Here is a 13451-nt window from a genome sequence, read left to right on the forward strand (position 1 = left end):
TTTGAAAAACACTGCTGTACACAGTTGTGGTCTCACCAATGCCCTGTATAACTGAAGTATTACCTCCCTACTTTTGTATTCAATTCATCTCACAATGAACAATCACTTTCTATTAGCTTTCCTCATTGCTTGCTATATCTGCAAGCTAGCTTTTTTCAATTCATGCAGTAGCGCACCTAGATTGAAGAAATGATCGGATACATTTGACCATACACTTACAAATAACACCATCTTAATCTTTTGTTATTTTGGGGATTTTTTGTACTATTGCCCGTCTCTTTAGAAAAGGAGTTATATTTTTCACAGTATTGCTTCATGCTGTAATGTACAAAAGGGTAAACACTTACAAATGGCTAGCTTACTAAAAAATAATGAAAATTTTAATAGTTATAATGCAATTTCATACTCTTTTGTATCCTAAAATAATTCTTTCACCTGTGATGTGATAAACAGTATTGAATCCAAGGCCAAATTGGCCAACTTTGCTGGGGTCATTACGCTTCTTACTGATTCCTGTAGTTTGAATGCTATGCCAATCCTCTTCGGAGAATACAGAATCATTATACACTACAAGAGCTGGACCTAAAGAAGGGAAACATAAAACAGGATTTCAATGCTGATGCTGGTGATGTTTTCAAAACAGTAACTTAATAAACTGATTCCCTTCTCAACCCAAAAAGATATGTTGATGCCAAAATAAAATAAATTGTGCCAGTGTTTAAGTCTCAGCTGTATGTTAAAGTGATATTTTATTATCACTTGTGTTAACAGGACTTTATTGTCTTAATGCAGTGAGGGTAAAAATGTAGCACTGTTAGGCTGGATTTACTTCTGCTGTCATTGCCTCTATCGTCGCACCTAGAATTAATCTCTGAGCAAAGAATCATGTGGCAGCAATGAATGCAGGTGACATGCATATATCGCCAGATAACATGGCAGGGATGGCTCTGACGCCAGGAAGCCTCACCGCATCATATTTGTAAAGGATCTGGCACTATACTAAGGGCAGACAGCCAGGAGTTATTTTTGGAATTCAGATGCAGTTGAATTTCTGTTGTTGCAGAAACAAACAACTTTCCAAGATCCAGGGAAAAGAATCATCAGGTGTCACACCATTTCAGTCAGTGGCATCAATGGAATCAGCTGAGACCGGGGATGTCACAGTTCAGCCAAGGCTTGCTGCGCGACCCCCTCCAGGCAGTCCATGATTGCAGAGGAATACGGTTTCCCTCAAAGGCCACAAAAGGCCTTCATGAATGACCACGGTGGCCTGGACGAATGTTTCCGCAGCGGCTAGCAGCTGTCAGCTCATCGAAGGGATTGGATCCAGTGCAGAAAATGAATGCATTACCTCCTCTGTACTGCAAGAGTGCATTTGAGTGACAGACTAGAAAAAGAAAGTTGAAAAAGGAAGGTGTCTTTAGCACCACGAGGCTGGGTGAGTTGCACCATGACACACTTGATGCTTCTTCTCAGGAATCCCCTGCCCCTCTGTCAGTGAGCCAAACTCCTATTCTGGCCAAGATGTGTCCCCAGCACAGGCGCGAGAGAGCTTTATAAGCCATGACCCATCAAGGCCTTGGGCTGCCTGAGGACAGCACCACAATCGTCAACGGCCACAATGCGAGTAGCAGTCTGCTCAGGCCACATCACCAGCACTCACAAACAATTCAAAAAGTTCACTTTCACATAGCAAGGTAGTACTGGTGTTTATATAATTGTGTTAAGGAAAGAGTGTAAATGTCTCAATTAAACTGTTCTGCTTTAATCTGGAAATGAGGGCGCATCACCCCTTCAAGAAGGTTGGATGGGTCTTATTGTGTGGAAAAGGGGAACAGAAGCTTGCTTGCAAAGGGAGGTGTGGCCTCTCTGTAACAGCAGAGGACAATCAATGCGACTGCCTCATTGCAAGAATATGTGCCATCCAGAGAGTGAGCATAGGCTGGTGAATGTAAGGCCCTTAATGTGAGATATGTGGAAGTCGAAGTTCCCTTGCCTCCTGTGCATCAACCTCTCTGCTTGATTGCAGAATAATGCAGCCATTGTGGTGCATTCCTTTCCATTTCATTTTTCCCTTCCCTGTTCTTCTCTTCAGATGAGGTTTTTGCCCCTTCCCCCTCCGGGCTGATGTCATCACGCCTCTCTCTCTACATGGTGGGATAGTATAGTCAGCTGAACATGATAGAAACATACATAGAAAATAGAAGAGGCCATTCGGCCCCTCGAGCCTTCTCCACCATTCATTATCATGGCTGTTCATCAAGTTCAATACCCTGATCCCGCCTTCTCCCCAGATCCCAAGAGCTATATCTAATTCCTTCTTGAAATTACACAACGTTTTGGCCTCAGTTACTTTCTGCAGTAGTGAATTTCACAGATTCACCACTCTCTGGGTGAAGAAATTTCTCCTCACCTCAGTCCTAAAAGGTTTGCACCTTAAACTCAAACTGTGACCCCCTTGTTCTGGACGCCCTCACCATCGGGAACATTCTTTCTGAATCTACCCTGTCAAATCCTGTTAGAATTTTGTAAGTTTCTATGAGATCCCCACTCACTCTTCTAAACTCCAATGAATACAATCCTAATCGACTTAGTCTCTCCTCATAGGACAGACCCGCCATCCCAGGAATCAGCCCAGGAATAGCTCCCTGTGAGACCTTCACTGACTCATGCTGGTGAGAAACCCCACAGTGATCGCGGCAATGGGAGCGCATCTTCAAAAGATTGATGCTTTGCTCTGTAATGGCCCTTATTGTGCCATGACTAATATTGCATTGCTCTCCTAACAGTTGTGATCAGCCAGTTCCAGAAAAGGTAGCCCCGGTCACTGAGGATCCATCTATTGATCTGTGGGCTTGAAACAAACAAGTGAGGTACTTGTGAGTGTTGAAGCACATAGGCATCATGACTGCTGACAGCATATTGTGAACATACCTGCATTATGCACTTCCTGTGGTCACAGAATGACTACAAGCTGAACAAATAGAATCCTCTACTGTTGATAAACATCGCTGGATATTGAGATGTTACCTTGATGGTGAATTGAATGCAGTCTATTACTTCATAAACATGCGAAAAGCCAGCAATTACTGCAAATTCCATTGCTATCTCCACATGGCTGTCCTCTTCTGCCTGGAATCTTATTCAGTCTCCAACCCTGTTGTACAATTCGTTTGTCACCACCTTAATGCAGCAGTGAGTGAAGATGCTGCAATTTTTATCTGCGGACCCCTGGAAGGAACCCCAGGCATTCAAACTTGGACCTGCAATGATCTTCAAACTCACTGATGTCGAGTGTCCACTTAACCTCCATGGCCGAAGGTCATCCTGCATTAGGGTGCAGAGGTTTATGGCTACCTTCCTTCAGCAGTCTCTTTAGGCACTCCCTCTCTTGCCATATGCCTGTACGTCATCCGGGCCCTGGATGTGTTTTTCCATTGCTGTCTGGCCTCCTGTCCTTGTGTATTATTTGCTGGATTTAACTCATAGAGTTATATAATATTGGTGTGTTTGAGAACAAAGGAGCGTCTCAGAGTTCAGGGAACATAGGTCGTTGGAACCAAGGGGTAATTTCCTGCAATACTGTGTGTATTACCATCAGTGTATTTAGTGTTGCAGTGTATAATAGTTCTTTTGTAGTGTGTTTTTTTAAAAGTTAATAAATAGTCTTTATTAATTGTCCACACAACAACTAGATTATTCCTCCCTGGTTCAAACGTTTCCCACAGTATACCAAATTGGAAATATATACCACTAAGAAGTTACCATTCTGAATTTTGCAATACTCGTGCATTTAACATCAGCAGAGCTCTTAACAAAGTGTGAGTCTGCCTTATGCCCAGTGTAGCCACGTAAAATGTCTGCTTCCCGATTAATTTGGCCAAAACCCAATTTAAAATGGCTAACCGGAAAGGCTGATGGGAAAAGCAGGTAACAAGACACAAACGGACAGCTGCAGGCAGAATATCATATTCGGCTTTGGGGAAGTCGGCCCAGATAGATACTCAGGGCTATTAACAGCCCATCAACCCAGACATTTGCAGTTATACTCAGGACTCTTAACAGCCCATCAACCCAGACATCCACAGTTAAATCGGCTATCCCCGGGAACAATTGCAACATATTAGCAATTGAATGCCGGGCCAGACCTGTCGGCGCCTGCAGTGGCCGAAACAAAGGCAGGTGAACGACCACCCCCCCGATCGGGGAATCGCCTCGCAATTGGACGTATCGAACCCAGTGATTGGGAACAAGTCCAATCACTTGGGACTCAGGGTCAAGGGCCGCCCCGGGAGGCGGGAAGCCCCTGGGCCCTATAAAGTGAGGGGCCAAGTTCAGATCTCTCTCTCTCCCTTCTTCGTCTGCTCGAGACCTTCGCAAGAACAGCAACCGGCAACTGTAAGTTTGAATCCAGCGATCGCTATCCGATAAAGACTCCTAGCCATCGACCTGTATCAGCCTTTTGAATCCCGCGGGCCAGATCCGATTTGATAAGCCATTCGTTTCCCTGACCTGGTGGGCTCTTCCTAAAGTTAAGTATTGGCCAGTAGTGATAGGTTTCTATATAGATAGTAGGATTATTGTGTAAGCATTAATTGTTGTATATAATAAATGACCGTTGATTTCAATCTTACTAAGCGGTGTGCTGACTTATTAATCATAACTCGAGCTTGAACCACGTGGCGGTATCAGAAAGATACCTGGCGACTCGTGAGCAAAGGTGACGTAATCAGAGCTAATAAACTAAGGCTAAAAAGAGCAACACCAGTCTCAGGTTTCTCATTCACCACCATGCACCAATACATACATATGTACCCATCACAACTCACACACAGTCACCATCTTACACTCTTTTTTGGTCATTTCTTACTCTGTTTTAACTTAACAATTTATTGCTATAACATTGCTGTACTTTTGCTCAGCAATTATTTCTTTCCTTAAAGCCTCAACTTTTTTTAATGCCAAACATTGTTTTTTCTGATATTTGATCATCGGCCCCTTGAGTGAGGAAAATCTGCAACTCTGTCCTCCACTCTGAGAGAAAAGCTTGGGCAAGCCTTATTTAAATTATAAATGGTCATTTGTCAGACAAAATTGGAATGTTGTTGAAAAGAGACACATGTTGCTGAAGCTTTGCATCTTGCACCCATCGGGACAAATGCAGAACGCCAAAATTTAAATGATCACACCAATAACAGGCAAAAGGCTGCTGATTGGTTGGTATATTGACTCTAGCTGCAGTGTTGCAATGGGGAATGCAATGATGAAGAACTATAGGCTCCCCAAGCTCCTGCATAATTCCAGAAAGTACAAGGCTTTAAATTATATGCAAATGGCCTATCATGCACGAATATGAGGTCTCCGCCACTAATGGCCGTGTTTTCAATTCCTTCGCTTTCCCCACAGACTTAATCAAATACTGTTTTCCCTCACGGCAGCCTCCCGTGCAATTGTCCACACCTGCCCTCCAGCAGGCTCTAGAAAATCTCGCCCATCGTTACTTTGCAAGTTGGAATTATTAAATTCTCACCTCTCGCAACATTAGTGCTTTTGCTCTTATTACCAGCCACAAATCGTGAGAACGGTCACAAGTAACTGATTGACTGGGCTTAGAATTTCAGGTCAGAAAATTGGAATATCACTGAAAGGAGTGGATACAGGTAGGATGGACAGTGAATATATTCTAGAGGCAGCTAAATGTAGCACTTGGGGAGAATGGGATCAAACGCGATGGGGAGAAAGCAGGATTAGGCTATTGAGTTGGATGATCAGCCATGACCGTGATGAATGGCGGAGCAGGCTCGAAGGGCCAAAAGACCTCCTCCTGCTCCTGTCTTCTATGTATCTATGGACACAGAAATCTACTGAATTTTGTCACTTATGTTGACAAAATTAGAATGGTTCTCTTTACATCCACATAACGAAGCAGCGCGATATCTTTTCATTAAGATTTGTTTGGAATGTGTCAATTACCTTCAGAAAAACAAATCTGAATTTCTAAATCCTTTTAAATCTTGTCTTCTTTATCAGTTTTATATTCTGAACAGACATACCTTGAAACTTTTTAAGATCCTTCATAAACACAGATGTTGTCCCATAAGTTCGTTCATCAAATAGAAACACTACCTCCTTAGCCTCAGCATCATCCGCATTTTGAATTAGTTCCTGTGACAAAGAAATGAAAGAACACATTGACATGTGGTGAAGTGATTCCATCCCTTTAAAGGAAGAAAGCACAGTAGGAGAGAGGAGCATTTAACCACAAGGAATAAATGGGATAGATTTTGAACAGATGTAACAACATGTAAGGAAGCTGTGGGCCAGTCAACCACAATCTGAAACAATCTGGCATTCTATCATTACTACCATGTGAGAGGCTCAACCCCAGTTCAATGAAGAGTGCAGGAGACAATGCCAGGAGCAGCACCCAGCTTATCCAAAAATCATGTGTCGACCTATTGAAGCTACAGTACAGAATTACACGTGTGCCAAACAGCATAAACTGCAACTGATATGCAGAGTTAAGCGATTCCACAACCAACACATCAGATCTAAGCTCTACAGTCCTGCCACATCCAACCATGAATGGTAATAGACAATTAAACAACTCCCTGGGGGAGAAGGCTCCCCAAATACCCCCACCCTCAATGATGGGGGTGCCCAGAACAACAGTGCAAAAGCCGAGGCTGAAGCATTGGCTAGAATCTTCAGCCAGAAGTGCTGAGTGGATAGTCCCAGCATCACAGATGCCATACTGTGAATCTATTCAGTTATCTTCCAGTCGCTTTCCATGCTTAATCTGTACTTTCTTCCATAGACACCCCTGGAAACTGTCCAATGGCATCATCCAGGCAGGCCCTCATTGCCAGTCCTGAAGACACTTGGGAGCCCTTGTTCACGATTCTCTTAAGGTTAACGTGCAGGTTAAGTCGGCAGTTAGGAAGGCAAATGCAATGTTAGCATTCATGTCGAGACGGCTAGATTACAAGACCAGGGATGTACTTCTGAGGCTGTATAAGGCTCTGGTCAGACCCCATTTGGAGTATTGTGAGCGGTTTTGGGCCCCATATCTAAGGAAGGATGTGCTGGCCTTGGAGAGGGTCCACAGGAGGTTCACAAGAATGATCCCTGGAATGAAGAACTTGTCGTATGAGCAACATTTGAGGATTCTGGGTCTGTACTCGAGTTTAGAAGATGAGGAGGAAATCTTATTGAAATTTACAGGATACTGCGAGGCCTGGATAGAGTGGGCGCGGAGAGGATGTTTCCACTTGTAGGAAAAACTAGAACCAGAGGACACCATCTCAGACTAAAGGGACGATCCTTTAAAACAGTGATGAGGAGGAATTTCTTCAGCCAGAGGGTGGTGAATCTGTGGAACTCTTCACCGCAGAAGGCTGTGGAGGCCAATTCACTGAGTGTCTTTAAGACAGAGATAGATAGGTTTTTGATTAATAAGGGGATCAGGGGTTATGGGGAGAATGCAGGAGAATGGGGAAATGGGGTTGAAAAAGATATCAGCCATGATTGAATGGCGGAGCAGACTTGATGGGCCGAGTGGCCTAATTCTGCTTCTAGAGTGCGAGTGCCGCTTGGGATTCAGGTAGGTGTTTATACTTGCTCCCAAGTTCCAGCGGCCTTCATTTACATAGAACATAGAACATAGAAAATACAGCACAGAACAGGCCCTTCGGCCCACGATGTTGTGCCGAACCTTTGTCCTAGATTAATCATAGATTATCATTGAATCTACAGTGCAGAAGGAGGCCATTCGGCCCCGAGTCTGCACCAGCTCTTGGAAAGAGCACCCTACCCAAACTCAACACCTCCACCCAACACCAAGGGCAATTTGGACATTAAGGGCAATTTATCATTGGCCAATTCACCTAACCCGCACATCTTTGGACTGTGGGAGGAAACCGGAGCACCCGGAGGAAACCCACGCAGACACGGGGAGGACGTGCAGACTCCACACAGACAATGACCCAAGCCGAAATCGAACCTGGGACCATGGATCTGTGAAGCAATTGTGCTATCCACAATGCTACCGTGCTGCCCTTAAGAACAAATAAATCTACACTATATAATTTTCCCGTAATCCATGTACCTATCCAACAGCTGCTTGAAGGTCACTAATGTTTCTGACTCAACTACTTCCACAGGCAGTGCATTCCATGCCCCCACTACTCTCTGGGTAAAGAACCTACCTCTGATATCCCTCCTATATCTTCCACCTTTCACCTTAAATTTATGTCCCCTTGTAATGGTGTGTTCCACCTGGGGAAAAAGTCTCTGACTGTCTACTCTATCTATTCCCCTGATCATCTTATAAACCTCTATCAAGTCGCCCCTCATCCTTCTCCGCTCTAATGAGAAAAGGCCTAGCACCCTCAACCTTTCCTCGTAAGACCTACTCTCCATTCCAGGCAACATCCTGGTAAATCTTCTTTGCACCTTTTCCAGAGCTTCCACATCCTTCCTAAAATGAGGCGACCAGAACTGTACACAGTACTCCAAATGTGGCCTTACCAAAGTTTTGTACAGCTGCATCATCACCTCACGGCTCTTAAATTCAATCCCTCTGTTAATGAACGCGAGCACACCATAGGCCTTCTTCACAGCTCTATCCACTTGAGTGGCAACTTTCAAAGATGTATGAACATAGACCCCAAGGTCTCTCTGCTCCTCCACAATGCCAGAACTCTACCGTTAACCCTGTATTCCGCATTCATATTTGTCCTTCCAAAATGGACAACCTCACACTTTTCAGGGTTAAACTCCATCTGCCACTTCTCAGCCCAGCTCTGCATCCTATCTATGTCTCTTTGCAGCCGACAACAGCCCTCCTTACTATCCACAACTCCACCAATCTTCGTATCGTCTGCAAATTTACTGACCCACCCTTCAACTCCCTCATCCAAGTCATTAATGAAAATCACAAACAGCAGAGGACCCAGAACTGATCCCTGCGGTACGCCACTGGTAACTGGGATCCAGGCTGAATATTTGCCATCCACCACCACTCTCTGACTTCTATCGGTTAGCCAGTTCGTTATCCAACTGGCCAAATTTCCCACTATCCCATGCCTCCTTACTTTGTGCAGAAGCCTACCATGGGGAACTTTATCAAATGCCTTACTAAAATCCATGTACACTACATCCACTGCTTTACCTTCATCCACATGCTTGGTCACCTCCTCAAAGAATTCAATAAGATTTGTAAGGCAAGACCTACCCCTCACAAATCCGTGCTGACTATCCCTAATCAAGCAGTGTCTTTCCAGATGCTCAGAAATCCTATCCTTCAGTACCCTTTCCATTACTTTGCCTACCACCGAAGTAAGACTAACTGGCCTGTAATTCCCAGGGTTATCCCTAGTTCCTTTTTTGAACAGGGGCACGACATTCGCCACTCTCCAATCCCCTGGTACCACCCCTGTTGACAGTGAGGACGAAAAGATAATTGCCAACGGCTCTGCAATTTCATCTCTTGCTTCCCATAGAATCCTTGGATATAACCCGTCAGGCCCGGGGGACTTGTCTATCCTCAAGTTTTTCAAAATGCCCAACACATCTTCCTTCCTAACAAGTATTTCCTCGAGCTTACCAATCTGTTTCACACTGTCCTCTCCAACAATATCGCCCCTCTCATTTGTAAATACAGAAGAAAAGTACTCGTTCAAGACCTCTCCTATCTCTTCAGACTCAATACACAATCTCCCGCTACTGTCCTTGATCGGACCTACCCTCGCTCTAGTCATTCTTATATTTCTCACATATGTGTAAAAGGCCTTGGGGTTTTCTTTGATCCTACCCGCCAAAGATTGTTCATGCCCTCTCTTAGCTCTCCTAATCCCTTTCTTCAGTTCCCTCCTGGCTATCTTGTATCCCTCCAATGCCCTGTCTGAACCTTGTTTCCTCAGCCTTACATAAGTCACCTTAAGTTACGGGAGCGGGACACAGAGAGGGAGCGCGGAGTGCAGCTTGGCATTCAGGTAGGTGTTTAAACTTGCCCCCAGGTTCCAGCGGCCTTCATTTCCGGGAGCGGGAGAGAGAGAGGGAGCCGGAGTGCAGCTTGGGAATCAGGTAGGTGCTTAAGTGTTTGATTTTTACCTCTATTTAAGTTGGGCGGTTGCTAGACCCGAGACACTACACTTGTAGTGTCTCCCACTCTTCCACCTCCTCTAACCTAAGGGGGTGAGTGAATATCAGATAAGCTCTCTCTTTTCTTTTTCTTTTATCTGCAAGTTATAGCTTCAGATTTTCGGCGGGAGCAGTGGCCAGGGGTCTGTCGGGAAGGTAAATTTACCCTTTAAAAACGTACCTTGCAGGAGAAGCGGCCTTCAGATTTTCTGCGGGAGCAGTGGCCAGGGGTCTGTCGGGAAGGTAAGTAGCTGGGAGAAATTTAACTCTTTGTGGGTTGGGAAGTATTATGATTGGTAAGTAAAATCCTTATTCCTTTCACTTATTCATTATCTGATATTATATTTGGAATCAGTTAAGGTAAAATGTAAAAATGGCAGGAGATCCCAGACCCATGTTATGCTCCTCGTGCTCAATGTGGGAGTTCAGGGACGCGGCCGATGCCCCCGACTCCTTCATGTGCGGGAAGTGTGTCCAGCTGCAGCTCCTGTTAGACCACACGGCGGCTCTGAAGCTGCGGATGGACTCACTTTGGAGCATCCGTGATGCTGAGGAGGTCGTGGATAGCACGTTCAGTGAGTTGGTCACACCGCAGATTAGGATTGGTGAGGGAGACAGGGAATGGGTGACCAAACGGCAGAGAAAGAGCAAGAAGGCAGTGCAGGTGTCCCTTGCGGTCATCTCCCTCCAAAACAGGTATACCGTTTTTGATACTGTTGGGGGAGATGACTCACCAGGGGAAGGCAGTAGTAGCCAGGCTCATGGCACCGTGGCTGGCTCTGCTGCACAGAAGGGCGGGAAAAAGACTGGCAGGGCTATAGTCATAGGGGATTCAATCCTAAGGGGAGTAGACAGGTGTTTCTGTGGTCGAAATCGAGGCTCCCGAATGGTATGTTGCCTCCCGGGTTCACGGGTCAGGAATGTCTCAGATCGGCTGCAGGACATACTGAAGGGGGAGGGCGAACAGCCAATTGTCGTGGTGCATATAGGCACCAACGATATAGGTCAAAAAACAGGATGAGGTCCTACAATCAGAATTTAGGGAGTTAGGAGATAAGTTAAAAAGTAGGACCTCAAAGGTAGTAATCTCAGGATTGCTACCAGTGCCACGAGACAGTCAGAGTAGAAATTCAAGAATAGTCAGAATGAATGCGTGGCTTGAGAGATGGTGCAGGAGGAAGGGGTTCAGATTTTTGGGACATTGGAATCGGTTCTGGGGGCGGTGGGACCATTACAAATCGGATGGTCTACACCTTGGCAGGACTGGAACCAATGTCCGAGGGAGTGCTTTTGCTAACACTGTTGGGGAGGTTTTAAACTAATGTGGCAGGGGGATGGGAACCAGATTAGGAAGTTAGAGGTCAGTAAAGAGGCAGCAACTAAAGCCAGTAAGGTACTAGATAATAAACTCAATGTGACTAAGGGGAAGAGTAGACAGGGAAGAGATGATGAACGCAATGGGACAGGTGGTCTGAGGTGCATTTGTTTCAATGCGAGAAGTGTAGCAGGTAAGGCAGATGAACTTAGGGCTTGGATTAGTACCTGGGAATATGATGTTATTGGTATTACGGAGACTTGGTTGAGGGAAGGGCAAGACTGGCAACTAAATATCCCAGGGTATAGATGCTTCAGGAGGGATAAAAAGGGAGGTAAAAGGGGTGAAGGAGTTGCATTACTGGTCAGAGATGATATTACAGCTATGATTAAGGATGGAGGATTCGAGCACTGAGGCAATATGGATCGAGCTAAGAAATAGGAAGGGTGCAGTAACATTTTTGGGACATTACTACAGGCCTCCCAAAAGCGAGCATGAAGTAGAGGTACAAATATGTAGACAGATTATAGAAAAATGTAGGAATAATAGGGTGGTCGTGATGGGAGATTTTAACTTCCCCAACATTGAATGGGACTCATGTAGTGTTGGAGGCGTAGATGGAGCAGAATTTGTAAGGAGCGTCCAGGAGAGTTTTTTTAGAGCAGTATGTAAATAGTCCAACTCGGGAAGGGGCCATACTGGACCTGGTATTGGGGAATGATCCCGGCCAGGTGGTTAAAGTTTCAGTCGGTGATTACTTTGGGAATAGCGATCACAATTCCGTAAGTTTTAGAATACTCATGGACAAAGACGAGAGTGGTCCTAAAGAAAGAGTGCTAAATTGGGGAAAGGCCAAGTATAACAAAATTCGGCAGGAGCTAGGGAATGTGGATTGGGAGCAGCTCTTTAAGGGTAAATCCACATTTGAAATGTGGGAGTCTTTTAAGGAAAGGTTGATTAGAGTGCAGGACAGACATGTCCCTATGAAAATGAGGGATAGAAATGGCAAGATTAGGGAACCATGGATGACGGGTGGAATTGTGAGACTAGCTAGGATGAAAAAGGAAGCATACATAAGATCTAGGCGACTTAAATCTGATGAAGCTTTGGAGGAATATCGGAAAGTAGGACAAATCTCAAACGCGCAATAAAGAGGGCTAAAAGGGGTCATGAAATATCTTTGGCTAACAGGGTTAAGGAAAATCCCAAAGCCTTTTATTCGTATATAAGGAGCAAGAGGGTAACTAGAGAAAGGATTGGCCCACTCAAAGACAAAAGAGGGAATTTATGCATGGAGTCAGAGGAAATGGGTGAGGTTCTTTTTTTTATAAAATAATTTTTATTAAAGGTTTTCATAAAATATCAATAACAAAATGAGAAAGAAAAAAGAACCCAACAGGGTTAAGTACAAAACACAATCTAAAAAAGCAACCCCCCAAACCCCTCCCCCCCTGTACATAAATAATAAATTAACATTAACACCCCGACTTAACACAACCGGTGTATACACCCCCTCAGACCCTCCAGTGTAAATAACATAAACAAAAATAAAGTAAACCCGCACCCCCCGCCCTGCAGCTGCCATTGACCAATGTCTATCGTTCTGCCAGAAAGTCTAAGAACGGTTGCCATAAGAACATAAGAAATAAGAACTAGGAACAGGAGTAGGCCATCTGGCCCCTCGAGCCTGCTCCGCCATTCAATGAGATCATGGCTGATCTTTGTGGACTCAGCTCCACTCTCCGGCCCGTACACCATATCCCCGAATCCCTTTATTCTTTAGAAAGGTATCTATCTTTTTCTTAAAAACGTTTAAAGAAGGAGCCTCAACTGCTTCACTGGGCAAGGAATTCCAGAGATTCACAACCCTTTGGGTGAAGAAGTTCCTCCTAAACTCGGTCCTAAATCTACTTCCCCTTATTTTGAGGCTATGCCCCCTAGTTCCGCTTTCCCCGACCAGTGGAAACAACCTGCCCGCATCTATCCTATCTAT

The 13451-nt window shown here is 44.8% G+C and overlaps 1 protein-coding gene across 3 annotated transcripts in view; it reads right to left on the reverse strand.

The window, feature by feature from the left end:
* Window positions 1–13451, reverse strand: part of sacs2 (sacsin molecular chaperone 2) — a 126715-nt gene that overhangs the window by 48653 nt on the left and 64611 nt on the right. For all 3 annotated transcript variants that reach the window (XM_072492504.1, XM_072492501.1, XM_072492502.1), the window contains exons 4-5: window positions 6054–6165; window positions 436–582 (exon numbers count right to left, since the gene is read on the reverse strand). In XM_072492504.1, the coding sequence (XP_072348605.1) occupies window positions 436–582; window positions 6054–6165 (259 nt within the window). The remainder of the gene's footprint in view (window positions 1–435; window positions 583–6053; window positions 6166–13451) is intronic.

The sequence above is a fragment of the Scyliorhinus torazame genome, chromosome 29 (assembly GCF_047496885.1).
Source record: "Scyliorhinus torazame isolate Kashiwa2021f chromosome 29, sScyTor2.1, whole genome shotgun sequence".
Lineage (NCBI taxonomy): Eukaryota > Metazoa > Chordata > Chondrichthyes > Carcharhiniformes > Scyliorhinidae > Scyliorhinus > Scyliorhinus torazame.